At 45.8% G+C, this 19957-nt stretch overlaps 1 protein-coding gene across 1 annotated transcript in view; it reads left to right on the top strand.

Annotated features, from left to right (window-relative positions):
- LOC104160168 (solute carrier family 22 member 23-like) overlaps nt 1-18211 on the top strand; it is a 42031-nt gene extending 23820 nt beyond the window's left edge. Inside the window, 5 exon segments of the mRNA XM_009698235.1 lie at nt 3315-3417; nt 6512-6744; nt 9391-9423; nt 11256-11379; nt 17282-18211. Coding sequence (XP_009696537.1) covers nt 3315-3417; nt 6512-6744; nt 9391-9423; nt 11256-11379; nt 17282-17639 — 851 coding nt within the window. The 3' untranslated portion in view covers nt 17640-18211.
- The last annotated feature ends 1746 nt before the right edge of the window (nt 18212-19957 follow it).

Genomic DNA, 19957 nt, shown 5'->3' with positions numbered 1-19957 from the left:
CTGGTGACTTCAGTGCAAAATTAAAGGATAAGTTGGAGGTAGGGGGAAGTTTTCCTGGTGTTATACCAGTAACTGAGAGCGCAATAATTTGCTTCCAGGAGGTTTTAATAGGCATTAGTGTCACCAAACCAGGACAATTAGCTTGATTTTTCTTTCAAGATGTTAACATTGACCTATGAAGTCCAGACAGCCTAAGAGCTGTCACTCTCCTGATGTCCATCACAGTCAGTCAGAGCAGGTCCTTTCCTGCAAGCCGGCTACCTCCGAAGACAGCAGGCCACTTAAATGAGAGCCAGTTCTGTAGCTGGTGACTTTTTTGCAAGTCACATTGCATATTTGTTGCTATCTGAAGGATATTTTGATTATTGTAAATGATTGATTTTGCGGGGGGCGGGGGGGGTGAATATCTGACTGGTATATATGGAAATAAAGGAGGGGGAGAGTCGTCACAAAGGTAGATGGTGTTGGAGAGAGTCCTTCATCTGAAGCAGGTGCCTTAGAGTTGGAGTTTTAGCGCATCATAGAGGGATGGAGGAGTAAAGAGCTGGTAGAGCCAGGGGGGTTTCAGTAAAAAGTCAGGTGCTGTTTGCATTCTTTGGTGTAAGGTTTGAGGCCAGATTATTTTTTTTCTTTTTTTTCTTTTTTTCTTTTTTCTTTTCTTTTTTTTTTCCCCCCCTTTAATCCTTATAATGCAGCTACATCTGGAATCTCTTTCGGGACATTTTCATATAATGATGCTCTGTATCTATGGAGTATAACCCCCACCAGAGCAGAAGCGATGGTCTGCTGAAGGGAGACTGCTGCACAAGGGAGGTCAGAGAAGGGCTGAAATCCCTCTCCTGTGTGATCCTCGCTGCAGCTGAAGCAATCCTCTGTGTTTGACAGTTCACATAACCCACAGGCTATCCGTTACTTGAGGGTCGAACAGCAGTTCAGGGAAAAACACTAACAAGAATTAGTTCCCAGAGACTGACTTAGAAGAAAACTTAAAAGGGGGCCTGAGTGCACGTGAGAAGGATGCATGACAGTAAATAAATAACATACGGATTGTAGCAACCCCTAACGTATGAACAAAACAGGAGTGGAGGGCAAAATAACGTTTGGCTCTTAAGAGAAGTGTAACCAAGTTAAGTGTTGCTTCCCTTAATTTTATGAAGTTGTGGCTCAGTAAACCACATATTGACAATAAAATCTATTTTCTCTTCCCAAACAAAGTAAAAATGCTTTTGAGAAACAAAAAAAAAAAAACGCAAAATAAGAAAATCCAAAGAATATAGCACCAGGGACTATCTTCTGCTGACAGAGGAGGAGATGTTTTACTTTGACGGGCCAGATATGGTCATTCTTAGGCAGTTTGAGAGTGAACCCTTATGTCCACGTGAAATCTGTGCAATGTGTGATGTTTGGGTGGTGATTTTCATTGTTGCCCTTCAGCTGAAATAGTAAACAGTCATCAACAGCTTTGGAAAACCTTGTGCTGCTTCTAGAGCTTGCTTTGACTCTTTCACTGTAGAAGGTTTGGCTTGGGCTCAGTTATAGGGTTTATAACTATGTTTTATCTAACTGCTTCTGTTGTTCTGAATTATTTTATTCCCACTTACTCCTTTCCAGAATCTTGCTACAAAAATCATTTTGACCTTGCTCTTTGAGATTAGGTACTATCTTTTTTTATTGCTTTTTTTTTTTTAATATAGCCCTGATCCTTTGCTGAGCTTGCTGAGTGCTCCTGTAGTATAAACATTAATTTGACCCATTTCCTCTTTTGCTCCACCTCTGTTTTTATGGTTTTGTGAGCTTCATACTGTGTAGATTCTGGGGAGAAATGGCTATTATCCAGTAGTAAGGCAAGTAGTATGGCAATATTCTGCTTAAGTACAATCATGAATGTAAATCACCCTTTGCTGCTTCTCTCAGAAGCGTTCCCTGTAGTTACTCTAGACAGAAGACCAGGAGTGACCTGTGATCAGTGAATAGCTCAACTATTTGCATATAAATAGTGTTTCTGTGATTTATTATTATTTTTATGATACAATTTTCAAGTAACAGCAGACAAACGTGTCTTTTGTTTTGTTTGTAAATTCGGGTGATTTATCTCTTTCTCCCCCCGCTGCTTGCTTTCATTTTTCCATGTCTTGCATCTCTTAAGGAGATTGCTATTCAGCAGAGTGAGGCAGAGGTCGGGGCAGGCCAGTGCGGACGACTGAGGACACCCGGGCTAATTGCGTATGCACGAAGGGAACAGATTCACGGTCCAGAACGGAGCCACACTACTGCCTTTAAACGCAGTCGGTCTAGAGAGCAGAAGTACAAGTCTTTCCCCTAAAAACCAGTCCTAGTCTGTTGCTGGTGGAGTGCATCATTTTTGTGATGCTTCTTTATAGCTACAGCTTCCTCTGGTTTTACCAGACTTCATGCCCTTGCAGCTGTCTCACGGATCCAGTAGCTTGGAAACAGTGGTTTTGTTGGCATGCTTAGGTAGGTGTTCAAGCTCTAACCTAATGATATTTGGGAAGTAAGCACTGCCCTTCATTGTTGTCCCATGCCAACAACAATATTAGATGCAGTATCTGTGAGGCTTGTGGGTTACTATAGCATTGCAAAGAGAAGTTAGGTTGCAGCTGCCCAGCACTTTAAGGACATGATGCGGCTTTAATTCTGAAATGCAAAGACATGACAGCTATTGATGCCTAAGGATTTTTCTTTAAGGGAATGTCTTCTGTTTAGGACATGTATCAGAACGATTTAAAATATTTGAAATGTGAAGGAGGGGAGAGGGTGAGCTAACATAGTGTCCTAACCACTTCTTTCTGAAACCTGGATTTGAACAAACCTCAAAAGATTTCCACAAAAAATGAGTTTGAGCTCTAGTCCTTTCCATGGCTTTTCAGGTGTGCATTGCAGAAAGGCAGCAGGTCTTGTAACTCCACAAGCACAGTCCTACCGGGCGGGGAGGGGGGGGGGGTTAAAAATTAACAAAATCCTGAAGTTCTTCAGGAAATTCTATATCATACTTGCAGGGATCAAGCTCCATACTGCCTCCATTTTACATACGGGATCTAAACTGGGAGAAGGTTTGGGGTGTGAAGGAGTTCTTGGGCAGTTCTTCAGCCCCAAGAAGGTTAAGGGAAGCCTGGAAGAAAAGGAGGAACCTGAAGTGGACTTTAGGCAGGTTCAGTGTTTTTAGAGCTCCTGTTAGTGTAATCGGTAGTGTCCTGCTCTCCAGAAGACCCCTCAGAATATCTGTAGTTCACAAGCAAAGATTTTCCTTCTCGTCATCCTCAGTGAAAGAATAATTTTGATTTGGTTTGTTTCAGAGCTGGAAAAGGAGATCACCAGGAGACCGAAGAAAGTCTGCATTGTTAAAGTGGTGGGAACAAGGAACCTGTGGAAAAACATCGTAGTATTGTGTGTGAACTCGTAAGTCCATTCTCCTTCTGTTCGAATAGTTGTGTGGTTGGTGAACTGGAAGCAGTAATGGGAACTGATGGAGGAGCTCCTGTGTTTCCTAGTGTGGGACCCTTCACTAGTGCCTCTGGTAAATGATCCTGGAAAAACACCAGCTGTTGCATTGGATTATTTTTTATGGCAAACATGGAGGAACTCATTGGCTGTTTCGGGCAGCAGCACCATGTGTCTTCTCAGCAAGTGCTTTGCTATCACCAGCAATCTCGCATGGCCACGTGCTGGTACATGCTCAGGCGTGCAGACATCTGCTGCTGGCATCCTGGGTGGGATTTCTGAAATCATTAATACCACAGAAGCGCAAGTTCAAGTTGTTTACATCTGATATAGCTGTGTTACAGAGGAAGATGTTGCTTGCCAGTAAATACAAGCCTGCTCCTTGTATAACAGCTGTCCTTGATAGGTCTTCAAAAGCAGATTACAAAGTGGTTCAGCACTCCCAAATCATGTACAGGGCACGCAGGGAGAATGTGCGGACTCACACAGAGCAATGTGATGCCTGCACCCTAAGGCTTTGGCTTGGATATGCCTATGTGGGCAAAACCAGGCATCTGCCTGAGAGTTTTGCAGGTTACAGGCTCTGAGACCTTCTGTCCAGAACTGAGCACCTTGTAAAGAGGAAATAGATGGGCTGCAAATTGAGCCTCTAACCAAACCCAACTTCTGAGAGGGCAGCAGCAGTGGATTTTCTAATTTTTCAAATACTGGAAATCCCCTAACCTCTGCTCTGTTTAGAAGTACGTAGCTCTCTTGTGGCTTTTTCTCCGTCCCTTTAGGGCCCTACTCTGCAGCCTTCGCTCCTGTTAACAGGCTTGTGGATCAGTCATAACCCAAAGAGGAAAGCCCCTGAGCTGGGCAGATCATCACCCAGAGGCACATGGACTTCAGGGCTTGGTCTCCAGTGTTATCATTTGCAGAACCAACTCTGCTTTTATGTTTTTTTGTGTCTCTCCCACCTACCAGTGGGGGACTCCCTCTGTTCTGAAACAGCATTTTCCTCTTAGGCTGAGCTGGTAGATTTAATAGCCAGCGTTAACTGTATTTCTGAAAAATGTTTATGTGGGGAATTCTCCCCTTCTACCTCACTCTTTTTAATTACGCACATTTGGAAATTCCCTAAACCAGAACTAGGCAGCTCAGAGAGTGACTTCTGGCAATAGTGCACAGAGGCTGTTTGCCATCCAAGTAGCACGCAAAGCAGATGTGTGTTTGAGGAAATAGCTTTCATGTTTGTTTTTAGGGGGTGGAAGAAAAACTATTGAATTTTAATTCTGTTATTCCTCTTAGATGGGGCTGCGCTAAATTTTCGTAGTGCGGAACGTGGAGAAGGAACCTTTTGCAGGGAAAATTATGAGACATCAAGGGAGATAAATGTGTTTAGTTTTAAAACTAACCATTCTGAGCTGCTCAGCAAGTTAGGATAATAGAGTAATTCCCGGGGAAGCAGGCTGGAAAGTAAAGTGCAGATGATACATTAATTTAGTTTATAGGTCATGGCCTAAATAACAACTTCAGCAAGTGTGTTTGCATGTACAGAAGACAAAGAGAGAAGATACACACTGTTTAACTCTGCCCTCTTATTAAATGCTGTTTTGCTGATTAGTATTTCACTTATGGGAGGAGTCCGTTACAATCTAGATACCCAAAGCAAACTATATTCTTGCATAACAGCAAGTACTTGTGCTGGGTTTTTTTAGAAGGAAAGATGTTTGGTATTGGGAATGTATTTTTGAACTATAGCATTGATTCACAAGATTGCAAGAGAAATTTCCCAGGCCCTGGGCTGTCATGCACTCAGCGATTGCATATTCCCCAGCTGTTTCTATGCTCATATTAATATCCAGTTTACACTGACAGCACTTCAAATTCCTGACATTCAGGAGGACAGAGGTGTATCAGTGTAATGTACCTGCCATTCATTTTTTGGAGACCTGCGTGCCACTCTGTCAGGCACAATTAATTTGTGACATGAGGTTTGTCCGGTCTAAATGCCAGGGACAGGAGGCCCTTCCTGGCAGGGCTGTTTGCGCTGCGATGGGGGCGGTTGGGAGCATTGCCCTCCCATAGCAGCTCTGCTGCAGTTTTGCACGTCAGGGGTGATGCTGGGGCTTTTCATCTGACTTCTGTACCTCCAGCCCTCTGCTCCTCTTTCCTTCCCTCTTTCCTTCCCTCTCTCCTTCCCTCTCTCCTTCCCTCTCTCCTTCCCTCTCTCCTTCCCTCTCTCCTTCCCTCTCTCCTTCCCTCTCTCCTTCCCTCTCTCCTTCCCTCTCTCCTTCCCTCTCCTCTCCCTTTCCCTTTCCTGTCCTGGGGGGCAGGAGGTGACAGGAGAAAGAAGAGTGAAATGAAGTGGCAAAATGTTGATCACTGGCATCACAAAGAAACTTTTAAAAGAAGGGGAGGTGCATTGCTATGAGGGGTGGTGTAAATGTGTATATGGAATTGAGGCTTATTGTTTCACAATTGTAATAATTGTTGCAGCATGTGTGACTGCAAATACTCATTTCTAAGGGATTTCCAGTTGTAACAGGCTAGCATGGGAAGTAAGATGTAACCTTCAGTACGACCAAATGCCACAGGCAGGTGGGTCCTCCTGGAAGACACATCGGTATTGCACCATGTTTTGCTGTCCAAGCATTCAGGCTGCTTCATTGCAGCAGTGCTGGCTCTGTGGCTGTCAGTGGATGCACTGGGAACAGAGATGTCCTTCTCCAGATAGGGGAGTTCTCCAAGACATTGGGAAAACCCGTCACACACTAGAGTCCTTGTAAAGTTGCTTGTACCCTGATTGTACCACAAGCAACAGTTCTCTTAATAAAGCCAGTAGATTGCAAGTGTCTGGTTGAATAGAGGTTTTTCTTTTGCTTCTTTTGATCATTGCTTATTTTTACATTAGCACCTAGAAGTCCGAGATGAGTCTTTTTGCACGAGATGTACTCCTGCAGCAGAAGAAATTCAGCCTGCATTAACACGTTCCTACATTGAATTGCGTTGCAGCGTGTGGCTGCCTTCTCAGCAATGATCTCCTCTTGCCCTCTCCTGTTTCCCTTAGGCTGACTGGTTACGGCATACACCACTGTTTTGCGAAAAGCATGATGGGGCACGAAGCGAAGATGGCGATTACCCACAACTTCTATGCGGACTACTACACCATGGCTGGGATTGCGCTGGCATCCTGCCTGGCCATGTGCCCGGTGGTCGGGTTTCTGGGGAGGAGAGGAGGACTCCTGCTTTTCATGATCCTTACAGCCCTGGCATCGCTTCTGCAGCTGGGCCTTCTCAACTGTAAGTTGGAGATGAGAACTTTTCAGGACCACACGAGTTTGATATGCAAATAAGGGACCAGGAAATACTAGCATTTCCTTTGCATTTCTCAGATTTGACATGCTGTACAGCTGCTTAGTTTAAGAAGCTGAATTTGTTTGAAGGATTCCCCGAACACTTGTTGTCTTAGGTTCATTAACAAAAGGCATTGTGTTCTGGATGAGTCCCCATGGTGAAGCTCGTTGAGCATTGGTGCTGCTTCTAGGGCTGTCACTTCAAAACAAACAAACAAAAAATGCTTTTAGTTTTATTTCCGTGAAATAGCCTCTGGGGAAAAATTTGGGTAGGGATTGGGAAGGGAAAACTTTCCCACTTGAGTCTGCTTCTCAAATGGCCTCTAAACCAAACAGAAGTTAAAGCAGTAGGTGTATGTCCTCTGCCTGCTCTGAGCATCTTGCTACGTGCAAGTAACATACAGGTAGCATGGAAACATGCAGCTGAAAGACCCTACTTTTAACACAGTGTGTTATGTGTAGTCTGTGTGAACATATACACATGATTTTGTGAGGTGACACAGCTTTTCAAATGGATTGTTCCTGCCAAAAGCAAGAGTGTCCCACCTTCTTTGCAGGCAGTGACCTTTCTCTGGCCCTTTTGAGCTGCTTCAGCTATTAAAACTGCTACAGAAATATTCCCTTTCCTTTTTTAATTTTATTTCCCTGTCTTAATTTTCTGTTGATTGGGGAAGTTGAACTTGATGGATCAGAGAGGTGTTGAAGCATAGGGAAGGTGGGATGTGCCTTGCCACTCTCACAGTTGCCAACCATTAGACCCCTGTCCCATGAAACCTCACCCCAAGGAAAGGGGAAGAGGGGTTGAGACATGCTTTGGACAAACTGGATACAAGACGAACACCAAAACACTGTTTTTTCATTTCTAAGTTTAGAAATAATTAAGGACTTTAATGAGAAAGAGTTTTTTGCATCGAGAATGGAAAGATTTCACATTCCCACATGCTGCAGGCAGCCCTGAGCCAGCAAGAATTGTCCATATTTACAGACTGCGTTTCCTGAGAGCATTTACTAAATTAGCAAACACTCTATTTGTGAGAGTGTAGGAAGGAAACAGGGAACCTCTTTCACGACATAGAGGGTACTCCAAAATCACGTGTGTTTGCTCCCAGCTTAGCACAGATGTTTACATTCCCTTTGAGGACACGTTTAGCATGTCCAGCAGTCCCAGCTGAGAGTGGGAGAAGCCCCCTGGCCCCACCTGACTCCCAGCCCGTTGATGGACTGTGACCATTCACATGCACACTGTGTTGCACGCTGTGCAACCTCCCGAAATTCCACATTCTTGTGGTGGTGTCCATCAGGGTCTCTCTACACTAGAATTTTTATTTTTTTTTTTCCATTTTTTAAGGATGTCAGAGGTAATAAACATGCAATTGCTTAGTGGAGAGAAAGTGTGCCAGAGCCATTAGTCTACTCCAGAGCCATGAAAATCTGGTTGCAGTTTTTGAACAACAAAAAAGAGGTGAGGGAGGTGGGGAGGAACACCTTGGAGGAATCATTACAACCTCTTCCATAATGGGTTTAGGTGGTTTTGTGAGCAAAGTTGATAAAACTAAGAGCAGCCATGGGCTCTAGGTGCATTCTGCTGTGTTGGCACCTAGACTTCTCTCAGTGCTGTGCAGCCGTCAGCCTTCCCCACTCTGCCCTCACCCCTTTCTTTGTCAGAAGAGGAGGGAAAGGCAGCCTTGAACTTCAGAGCAGCTCATCTCCCCCAGCTCTAGACCATGCCCCGCTTCTTCCTCAGAGGAGCTAGACTATTTGAAGAGAAGCAGTGACTCTGCTGGTTATGAAATCTGTTGCAGCCTCCTGCATGTTTTCGCTAAGCATAATTTGGGGTGTAATTGGCAAATGAAATCAGAATTTGAGAAGGACAGTGAGAGAGGGAGAGGGGTATTCTCCATCAGCAGCAAACCCATGGCGGACCTTGAGGCTTGCCATGTTCAGCCCTTCCTTCGGACCCCGAGGTGTCACCTGGGATGTCGCAGGAGCCCCGTGGGAGATCAGCAGAGCTGTGCCCAGCTTGTGCCACTGCCCAGTACTGTCGTGTGCTCCTTTGCGGTTAGGACACACAGCAGCTGGTGGCTAGCGTGACACATGGACCACCAGCTCAGGGTTTTGGCAAGGAATAGGTCTCCCACTGGTGTGACAGTGCCGATGCCCAGAGTTTTGCTCTCTGACGAAAGCCTCTGTTGGCCATTCCCTCAGGGCTGCAGCACGAGGGCAGTTTCTCTTCTCCCCCTTCGTTAACGACAAAGAGGCCTTTGTGTTAATCCCAGTGGTAATTCTGGGGCTTTTAAAAATGTCTTACTGCTGCATTTGTTATCGCTGTCTCATTAGCATGCAGTCCTCTAGCCGAAAGGGGCCTGGAAAAGGCATGTCCTATCTGGTGGCCACAGGAAGATGTGCCAGTCGTGGCATGGGAAATGAGAAGCATACAGGGTGAAATGAGAAGCTAGGGTGGCATGTGGGATTTACCTTTTTTTTTTTTTCTTTGCTTTTGGATAAAAAAATATGTAACAACAGCATGTTCTTATTTTCTCTCCCTTTCTCTCTTATTTTTATCTTACTCTAAATTCTGTGGTCTTGGATCCAGTGATCGGAAAATACAGTCAACTTCCAGACTCAGGTATGGTTTAGAGACGAGTCTGCATTATGCAAGAAACGCATCCTTGGGAGCAGGTAGATCCAAAAGGCCGGGGCCAAAGTGCCCAGAGCAGAGCTGCTGCCACAGAGGGATGCAGGGGGAAAGCCCACTTTTACATAGTGCCTTGGGACCCTGCTCGTAGGCAGGCCTGTGCTTTTATATGCAGTCTCTCAGTGTAGCATCCCCTCCACATAGTCTGTCTCACCTCTGCATGTCAAAAGAGGGTGCAGAGGTCCCTCAAGGTTTATTTTTAGATATGGGGCAAGGCTTTCTCAGAAAGTCACCTTCTCAGAAGCAACATTCCCAGTTTGGTCTTTTCCAGAAAGATCTGAGATGCCAAAATCCCTTCTGATAAGGGGGCTGAGGCACCTTAGAAAATACTTCTCTAGGCACCTTATCCCAGCCTGAAGTACTGTAATAGCAATGCAGTGACAGGCTACAAGGGAACAAAATTTACCCTTTTGTATTTGATTTAACAGACCTGTCCTTGCCCAGCTTTTCCAAGGTCTGTTTTGCTGAGCAGTCACAACTCCCTGCGGGGTCAGTGGTGCAGCCTCACTCGCTCTGTAAGATTTGCAAGGGAGCCTGAGAGACCCGAAGTTTGCAAGGTGCCACGCTCACGTCCTTATCTGCTGGCAGTATTTGCTCTCTCCCCCAGACTTGGGGTGCATTGGAGAAAGGGCTTAGGCCTAAGCCAGCTGTAGCACATGTTGTAACCTAAGAGCTCCTGAATACCTTTTGCTCTCCTGAGGGCTGATATATTCAGTGAGAACAAAAGCAAGTGTTACTTTAAGTTGGATCCACCCCAGAGAGTGCATCTGCTTGGGACTGCACACTGATGAGCAGCCCTTTCTCTGGGCAGATCTTGGGACTCGGCTGGAGGAAGGTGGGGGTCGTCGGTTGCAAAGCTCCAGTCCTTTCCTGAACGCTCCCATCAGGCACGATATGTTCCCCTCGTATGGCACGATAGTCTCTGCAAACAACGTGGCCTCTTCACTGGCCAGGACAGACTATGCAAGCTTGTACAACCCTGGATCAAATATCTCACCCCTTCCCACAGAAGGCAGCAAGCAGGCATCAAGTGAGGGATGTATTGTCATCGTGGCCAGGAGACAGTTTCCTTTAGCTTTGTTTAGATTTACTGGGGTTTCTCCTTGTGCTTGATAGACACTGTTCGCTCCCAGAAACCTTGCTGCCATTCAGCCGTGAAATGATTGAGCAAACAGCCTTGCCGGACGCTGTGACTTAGGGGAGCACTTCACCGTCCTTGGCATCGGCTTTTCTCGCCCAGAGCTGCCAGGCAAAGGCTGTCAAGCCGGGGTTTGCAACAGAGTTTGCAGACCAATGATCACATGTAGGGGCTTAGCACAGAGATGGGAGCACTTTCATTTCTTTCCCTTCTTGTCCTGCGAGCCTCTCCCCTGCCTAAGTCACCAAGCTGTACCAGATGTTTGGCAGCTTGATGAACGCTGCCTGCCTCCGCTTGTCTGTCAAACGTGGGAGGGAAGTGGCTGGTGCCTAAAAGACTGCCCAAAGTTGTGTTTTTTCTTGGGTTTTACCTTTTTGTGGTGGATGGCCATAAATAATTCAGAGATCAGTGCCATTTTTGGCATGACATTATGATTTTTTTCACATATGTTTGTGTCTCAGGTGCTTGGGGAATGGATTTTATAAATACCAGTTTTAAATTAGTATTACAAAAATGACTCAAATTCTTGTCTAGGGAGAATGAGTAACGTAAACCTGTATTCTTGTTTTCTTCCTTGGAAGTTTAGCCTCATTCTCATTTTTTATGAACACACTTGTCTTGGCAGGTATGAGTGACAGTGTCAAAGACAAATTCTCTACCGCATTTTCCATCGTGGGTATGTTTTCTTCGCATGCCGTTGGAAGCCTCAGCGTGTTCTTCTGTGCTGAAATCACACCCACAGTAATCAGGTGAGACATTGGAGCCCCTCTCTTCAAAGGATGGGGACAAAATTATCCCTGTTTGATTGATAACTGGCTGTGTAGCTTAACACACTGTATGGGAGGGGAAATCCCCCATAATTGGAGACCTCGCAGCAATTTTGGGGCCGCTCTTTAGTTTAATGTCGCTGCAGTCAGTCTGCCTAAGGAAATGCCCATCTGTAGACAGAGAGGCTTTGTTTCCGATGGCTCCACCTTGTGTCCCATCATGGTGGTTATCAGCAGGCCAGGCAGCCCAGGAATTGCATTTATTTGCAGTGCCGTACGGTCTTAAATACTTAGCTGAACCAGATTGTGCAGTCGAACTGTCATTTAAATACTTAGCTGAACCAGATTGTGCAGTTGAACTGTCATTGCTTCGCCTACTCTGCTGGATTTGTACAAGCGGTAACTATGTGAGTCTGTGGCTTGATATTAAAAGAGAAATTCCACGAGTGTGCAGAGGAGGACATAGGTGCAGGCAATCCCTACCTCCGTAGGGCAGGTGAATCAGGCCAGGTATAGGGGTGTTTTGACAGAAAGGCGGTGTCGCAACGTGCGGTGTTAAATGCTTTTGGTGCGTATAGGTGCTCTGCAAGTCTGCCTCTCCTGCAGCAGCACCAGTATGAGTGGTCTGCCTTTATTGCAGATAAAGTCATCTTTCTTTTTGCACCCAGATCTATCTTAGCAGAGGCTCAACATTTTTCTACAGAGGAGCACGTTCATCCTGGGCAATAGTAGAAGTCAGGCAGATGATCTTCACTGGAGAGCTTCCCGTAAAACGTCTTTGTGTAGTCAGGTTTTTGTACATTTTATGTATTCACTATTGTCTTTCACAGCACAAAGGTTCTGCTTTTGTGTTCTGGATTATGCTTTCAGCAATGCCACAGCAATTCAAGAGTCCGCCCTGACTCCATCGAACTTCCCGGGAATGTAGGTCATATGGATGGGAGGGAGAGAGGATGGAGCAAAAACAATACTCTTTTTTTCTTTCTTCTGGTTTTTCTCTGAATTATATGCTTTTTTAATAACTTTGTAAAAGTATTATAGCAAAACTGTCAGCTGAGTAGCTAGAGTCACCTTGAACCGTGGCCTTTTCTTCCAAGCTATCTGGCTCTGTGAATGTATTTTACAGATAACGTTATTTCCACAGGGAAAGGCAGTGTGAGTGGTGAGGAGATTATACAGCAGTCCAAAACACTAACAGCTATTTACTTATGTGCGTGTCAGTCAGTTTGGGGTTTTTATGCCTCTTTAATTTTCTCCTTGTCTCTGTTTGAAAGACATAGAGATAAGGAATTGGCCACGTCAACCAGAAGAGAATCTGCCAAGTAGAGTCAGATGCACAGTGTGAACTTAGCAAGCTTTTTTCCTTAAATCACTTATGTTGCAACAAGGAAAGGGACAAAATCCTGGCTGGGAGCCAAAATTCTGCTTCCCCTGACTCTTCTGGGTGACACCAGGCGAGTGGCAATAACTGGATATGTCTCAGGGTCCCCTTGTATTAATAGGGACGATATCACTCTGCAACGCTTTGTAGTCCTACCACCATGAAGCTCTTGATAAGATCCACTCAGGGCTGTAATGAGGAGGTGGAGCTCAGGACGGTGCATAAACCTGTCTCAGGCAGAGGTGTGGTTAAGCTGCCTCGTGTCTTGCTTTCCAGTGGGATCTGGCTGCTCTCTCATAACCTGTTCTCCAAAATACTGCCTCGGATGTCCTTTAGTGTTTCAGACCATCTTAATATGCTTTTGGTTGAATCTTGAGGAACCTTAAGGAGAAGGGAGGAAAAGGGAGCACTGGGGCCGGGCTGTCTCTGGGGTTTCCCTGATCAAATCCTTTACCCCTAGTCCCTCATCCCTGAGGGAGGAAAACAGCACTGCCATTATCGGGGTAGCAGTGGCATGATAGCGAAGCTGTAGTGCCCATCCAGCTCTAGCTCTGCGGTGTTGAGATGAATGGTTACAACAGTGTAGGAGGAAAACAGCCATCTTCATCACCAAGAGATGCCATCTGCTCCAGAAACACCAAAGTCCCACACTCTCACATGGCACAGAGGGGTCCTCCATACTCTTGCACTGCACCCCAGTCTCCTGGCGCTGGGTAGGAGGGCTTCACCAGGAGCTCCTGTTCTTGTACTCGGGGCTTCAGTACGGAGCTCCTTCCAAATGCTGAATTTAAGCACTAAGTGGCACCGATAATCCACCTCTAATAATCTCGATGGGAACACCACTGCAGTCTGCACGGCTACTAAATAGGAATATGCTGAGGAAAGCATGGTGTGTCCTCTCCCCATCTTCTGCATGCTCAGTTACTACCAAGTGGAAGAAAGATGTTTTTTTTCTCTCTGTGTCCTGCTTTTGTGCCCACCCAGCCAAAGAAATGAAGAGTGGGCAGCAATGGCCAAATTAGGAGCTTTACCCATCAACAGCTGTCTCAAGCCAAATTTCCAGTGGGTTACTGTGCTGTTTACTGGGACGTGAACCAGGCCTGGCTTTTCAAAGGTGCAGCCTTGCCCCATGAGGCCATGGGCATCCTGGTGTGTTACTGAAGCTCTGGCTTAGGACTGAGCACACAACAGGGTCACTTATGTACAGGAAATGCAGGGAAAAACCATGGAGGTTTTCAGGGACTGACTTCAAGAAGTGGCTGAGCTGACAGGACAAAGCCCTAAAAACCTGGTCCGAGCTCAGTCTTGGCCCCACTTTGTGCAGGAGGCTGGAGTAGGTGCTCTCCCAAAGTCTCCTCCAGCCTGAGTAGCTCTCTGACTCTTTTGTACCCTAAACCATGCCACTTGTTGACCCGTTTGTTCCAGACAGACAAATGGCCACCCAAAGATAGGATTAACATTTCTCTGCTCCCCTGAGCAGTGCTGAGAAGGGCAAGTCCCCTTTCTTAGGTTTAGCCTGGTTCAAGCAAAGAATATCAGCGAGGATGTTTTGCCGCTCTCTAAAAAAACACTGCAAGAGCAAACGACGCAGTTCTCCCCTTTCTGAGGACAAAATTTTGGACAAAAGTCCCTTTGCAATTTGCCCATATCAGGGACCGTAAACCTCATGCAAACCATCCTGCCCCGCTGCCGCTCGGTGAGCAGGGGTCGGGGAAGCGGCTCTGATCACCCGTGGGGCCGTGCCGTGGGTGCCAGCAGCCCTCGCACCCCCTCCCTCGGCTCTGATCTGCACCTCGGAGCACATTTGAAGTACAGACACTTGTCCCTGTCACGGGAGACCTCGTACTGAGGAGGAGTGGTGCCCCAAAACACCCTGAATGTTTTTGGTTTCCACCTGCTGCCCCATGGCACCTGCAAAAACAGCATGAATTATGAAGGTGCTGCCTCTCTTGCCCTGTACTCGTTTTCCTGATGTGCACGTGAACAACAAAAATATCCTGACTGTGTTTTCAGTTTGGTTTTTTGTTGTTTTTTTTTTTTCTTGTGTGTGTGTGTTGTTCCATTTTCATATTTGCAGTATAGTCAAACATTTAAAAAAATCTTCTCGGATGCATACCAAAAAGTATTTTCACGCCACCTTCTGTCAGGTTTTGATGGCACTAGATAAAGTAACGCCTGCTCTAATTACTGACGTCATATGGAAAAACTTTTTTTTCCCCTCCAAATCTGAAGCCGCTTGACCCATAATGACAGAGCTGTCTTTGTTGTTGCCTTTTCCTGTTTCCTTTCAGCTTGCTTGATGTCCTTCTACCGTGGCTTTTAAAACTCACCTCAGGTCCTTCTCGGCAGTTGAGATACAATTTAGCTGTAGCAAACACTGATGTAAATGAGCCGGACTTTTGTTGCTCCGGAGCCAGCTTGGGGAGTGATTTGCCATGCATTCGGGGCTGGTTGTGTCGATTACTCATGTGAGTGTATTAATGAAGTTGCAGGGAGGCCAGTTGCACAATGGCCACATTCAGCTGGGCTTCTAAATTGGTATCGGAAAGCTGGCAAGTTTTTAATAAGGGTTTTTGCAGTATTTGGGGAAATCACTGTTGTCTATGAAAGACCCTTTGCCGAGTCTGGAGAATTAGAAGGTACATATGTGAATTTTTGATCCAGTCGGTGTCCCAAGAGCATCTTTTGAAACCTGTGCTTGCTCTTCTTTAGCTCTCAAATAAGTAGCAGTGGATTTTGGAAAGGATTGGGTAAAGATTAGCTTTAACACGGTGGCTGGCTGAGTGAATTTGGCATTCATAGATTTATAGTGCTGTGATTTCTAGTATGCTCAACAGTCGATGAAACTTTTTTTCCCCAAGTAGTTGATGTAAAGCAGTTCATTTGCCTTCTGCAGTTGTCTTCTGCGTGGTCCGCTTATCGTTAATAATTACATCTCTGCCGTTGGGCCAGGAACTGAAGCACCTGAGCCCGTCTGATCACCAGAGGGTTTGGGAATAGATGGCATCTCCCGACGGAGCTGCAGGAAGCGTGCTGCCCAGGCGAGCTTGGTGGGAGAATGGGGACCAGGGTGCCAGCGATTAAGCTCATGGGGAGACCTCCTTCTGCAGGCAGCAGGGTCTTTGGAAAATGAAGGACAAGCTGCCGCGCTCAGAGATTTTGCTAAAATGAGTCACTGGAGGGTGATGCTCCACTGGCCGGAGGCCTCGGTCGTGCTGTGGTGGGAGGAGGGAATGGTCTGCCCCAGAGAAACCCCTGCAGTGCTGCTTCTCTGGGGGGTCACCCAGCAAAGACAGTCCCCAGGAGCGTGAGCTGTGCCTCCAAATGAGGTGGGCACGCACTTGTGGCCAGAGGTGTGCCAGGCCTGCCTGCTCCAGGACCTGGAGAGGCGATCATGAGCAAGACGAGGAATTGCAAGAGAGGTTGCTTGCAGAGGTGAGCATCAGGAGAGAGCGCTGAATTTAGCTTGCACAAGCAACTTCCATGCTTGCGGCTGGAGGAAGATGAGGTTGTTTTCACGCTTCCTTTTTTTTAAGCTTTAATGTGTTTTCACTGTTTTTTGGTGTGTATGCATGTATGGTCTCAATATGCAAGCACATTGCATTTAATAAATAAGCATTTCTGCCATAAAGAATACTTTATAAAGTTACCTGTTTATAATTCAAGCATTTCAGCAATGCTAACCTTTTTGTAACCTTTCTGTGATATGAGAATACACAGGAAGAGCAAGAAAGAGTGAAGTGAGGGAACTACCTCAACTTGTTCAGTGAGTTAAGAGGAGGTCTCGGAAATTAATCCCAAACTCTTCTCCTGTTCTGACCACTAGCTATGTTATCTTTTTTTTACTGAAAATTATGCATTTTATTACAACATCAGTGTGTTGAGAGGTTCCAGCCAGAACATGTTTTTATGGAGAAAATATTTCAGCACTTGGTGTTTGGTATAACAAATCAAGGCAGTGACTTGTAAAGTCTTGATGTCCTGCTTCTACTGCTGATTGATGCCAGATACTTTGGAGGCAGCCAAAATGGACTTCTGCATCTACTGCTTCTTGGTGTGTCTTGTCTAAGCTGGAGAAGGTTGGCATGCTAAGCAAAATCTGGTTTTCCCTCACTGAATATGGGAATACTTGGAAATGGGAATACTTTAGAGGGCTGTCTACACACTCAACATGATAAAGCTCCTCTTCTCCTTATGTGGGGGCAGTTATATGGGTGTGAAAAGATACTTGAGCAAGTATGGTTATTTCCCCACATTGAGGCAAATAGGCAGCAATCATCTACAACAGCAGATGAACTCCCTATGGGAGTAACTGCGCAGTATGAAAGCTGTGAGCAAACCAGGTTTGCCTTAGAGATCTCGGACACCCACATGCGTACAAGACAGGGGGGGTAGCATGGGGGGGACCTGTCAGGGCTGTGGGCTCTCCACCCCAGTGCCACTGGGGCTGCGCTGGCAGGAGCGGGCTGTGGGGTCGGGCTCTCACCTCTGCTGTGTTTGCAGGGGAGGTGGGCTGGGGCTGGGCCTGGCCAGCGCGGGCTTCGGCCGCCTGACAGCCCCTATCATGGAGCTCCACAACCAGAAAGGCTACTTCCTCCACCACGTCATCTTCGCCTGCTGTACGCTCATCTGCATCATCTGCATCCTGCTGCTGCCGGAGAGCAAGAACCAGAACCTGCCCGAGAACATCCCGGATGGGGAACATTACACCCGGCAGCCCCTCCTGCCGCACAAGAAGGGGGAGCAGCCCCTGCTCCTGACAAACTCTGAACTCAAGGATTACTCTGGCCTCCATGATTCGGCAGCTGTGAGCGACGGGATCTCAGAGAACACCACTGCCAACGGGATGAAGTCAATGTAACCACGTGGATTTTTTATTTTCCTTTTGTTTTTTTTTCCTTCTCCTCTTTCTTTTATATTTTATTTGATGCTGTTGTGCAGGAGGAGCAGCACTTTGGGCAAAGGTGTTTTGCACAGATTTTACAAACCAGTGATGGAGTAGACACAGACTTGGGGGAATTCAACTCTGCTGCTAAAGCAACTTTTGGCATCTTCAGCTGTTGTGCAGATTGCTCTTGAAAAAGTTATGGGGGAAAAGACTCATCTGAGAAAAGACCTGGCTGGAGGTAGCCCTTCAGAACTCTTTTTTTCCTGCCATTAAATATGTATATTTATTTTGATTTATTCTCAAGAAGCACTTTATTTCCTTTTCCTTTCATAGATCACAAAAATGAAGCCATCTTAATTATAAGAGGTGCAGCCATTCCAAGAAAGAAACCATGGGGGGGGGGTGTTTTCTGTTTTGTTTTTGTGTTTCTTTAAAGGAAAGAGGGATCCACTGCAAAGCTGAATTGACTGAAATTTAGACTTGTGCAACATTCTTCTGCCTGTCTAGAAAGCCCAAGCGCCAAGGTTGCCTGCTGTGTTTGTATACACCAAAAAGAAAAAACAAAGAGAAGAAAAAAAAAAAAAAAAAAAACAAAGCAAAACCTGTTGGGAGTCAAACTCTGACTGCATTTTAGGCAGCTTATGTTTGTTTTTATAGCCCATGTGCACTTAAAAGTTACTTTCTAAATCAGTACCTTTTTTTTTTTAATGCAGTGAAGAAAATCCTACCCAAACAAGCTGATTTTTCATTGAAAATCAGCCTTCTGCATTTTAAGAGTCGATTAATCTATTTTAAACAGTTCACGGTGGTCTTTAATAATAATGTAGGTGAAGTACATGATTTGATCAATGATGCAAAAATTAGTTTTGCCAAGAATGGCTTTAATTACCGGGAGGCCCAGAATCTCTGATCAACTGCTCCAGGAGAAGAGCATAGACCAGCAGGGACAAAAAGTAAGGAGCAGGGGCTACGACCTGTACTTTTATTCCAAAAGGCAGTGCAGCTGGTTTTTTTTGGGAGATGAGTGTCCTGGCATTGCCTTGCCTGTTTTTAGAACCAGAGTTTGGGTTTTTAATTTAAGTGGAAAAAATGCTTAAGTGACTATTGGAAAGGAATGAATTGATAGTCTGTGAATAATCACTTACGGTCTGCTGTTGGCTATCTTGGGGCTTTTAGAGAAGTCTTCTGGTTCTGACCCACAAATATACAGTGAATTCACCCAGATTTCTCCCCTTCCCCAACCGCTCTCGCAGGATTTTCATTCAGGGAAAAAAAAAAAGTTTACTTAAATTGGATCGATTCTACTTAGGCTAAGCAAAGTGAACATCCAGTTTGTCTCCTACTGTGCGGATGGCACTTTGATAGTGGCCACTTGACTTCTCTCCTTCAGCCCCCAAAGCAACAATTTCCTTTGGCCATCGGCTTTTGGTTCTCACTGTGTGAATATCGTGAGGATCTAGTTCAATGCAAGGACTTTGTAAACAAGCAGCTTTCTTGCATTGTAGTTAACCTCCTTGCTCTCCCTCCCTCTTCTTTCTCACTCAGGCCACCCATTTGTGATTGCTCGGTAGTGCAGACGTTCAAACAGACAGAGCAGCAGGATGTCGATGTTGTATTGAGTGTCCGTATGATTGCCACTTTGTTTGATGTACACCTTGCGTTCGCACGCATGGAAAGCGCGCATTTGCACTTTCCTACTTTACCTTCCCTCCCCCTTCCTCCTTTGCTGTATATATTGTCGATTAACCACTGTACCTAACAATTTCCATCCTCCATTAGGCTGCCGATGTCCTCTTACAGTCCCAAATAAGTCAGAGATACGTGCTCCCCGGCAGAGTAAGTAGCACAGCCTCAGACGCTGACGAGTGCAAGGGGACAGGTAGACCTGCAGAAGCGACAGAGATTGTTGTGTTCAGAGTAACAATGTTGTCCTAAAGCTGCTAATTTTTGTACAGAGGATGTGGACATTTGGGTTCTTCTTGAGCCTGGTAAGAAACACTGGACCAGTTGATGGTAGTTTTGCCCAAAGTTACACTGCTGGGTTTTTTCACCTTTGCCAGACTTGCTGTGACAGCAAGAGCCCGATCTTCCTTACGCTCGTCTTATTGTCGAGCTTGAGCACGGCTGCTTCTCTTTTTGTTCTGCGCTGAGACTTCTGCAGTCTGTGTTCACCTAAGGAAAAAACCCAGGCCTTCCCCATTCATGCAGTATTCATGTGCCAAATTTGTGCAATACCTTTTGCCTTTGATGCAAGACGTTTGTTGCAAGCCACACACATTGGAGGCGTGGGG

The sequence above is a fragment of the Cariama cristata genome, unplaced genomic scaffold (genome assembly GCF_000690535.1).
Source record: "Cariama cristata isolate BGI_N322 unplaced genomic scaffold, ASM69053v1 scaffold15494, whole genome shotgun sequence".
In the NCBI taxonomy this organism is placed as follows: Eukaryota; Metazoa; Chordata; class Aves; order Cariamiformes; family Cariamidae; genus Cariama; species Cariama cristata.
Note: the sequence above shows the minus strand (reverse complement) of the source record. Positions and strands in the feature narration are given on the sequence as shown.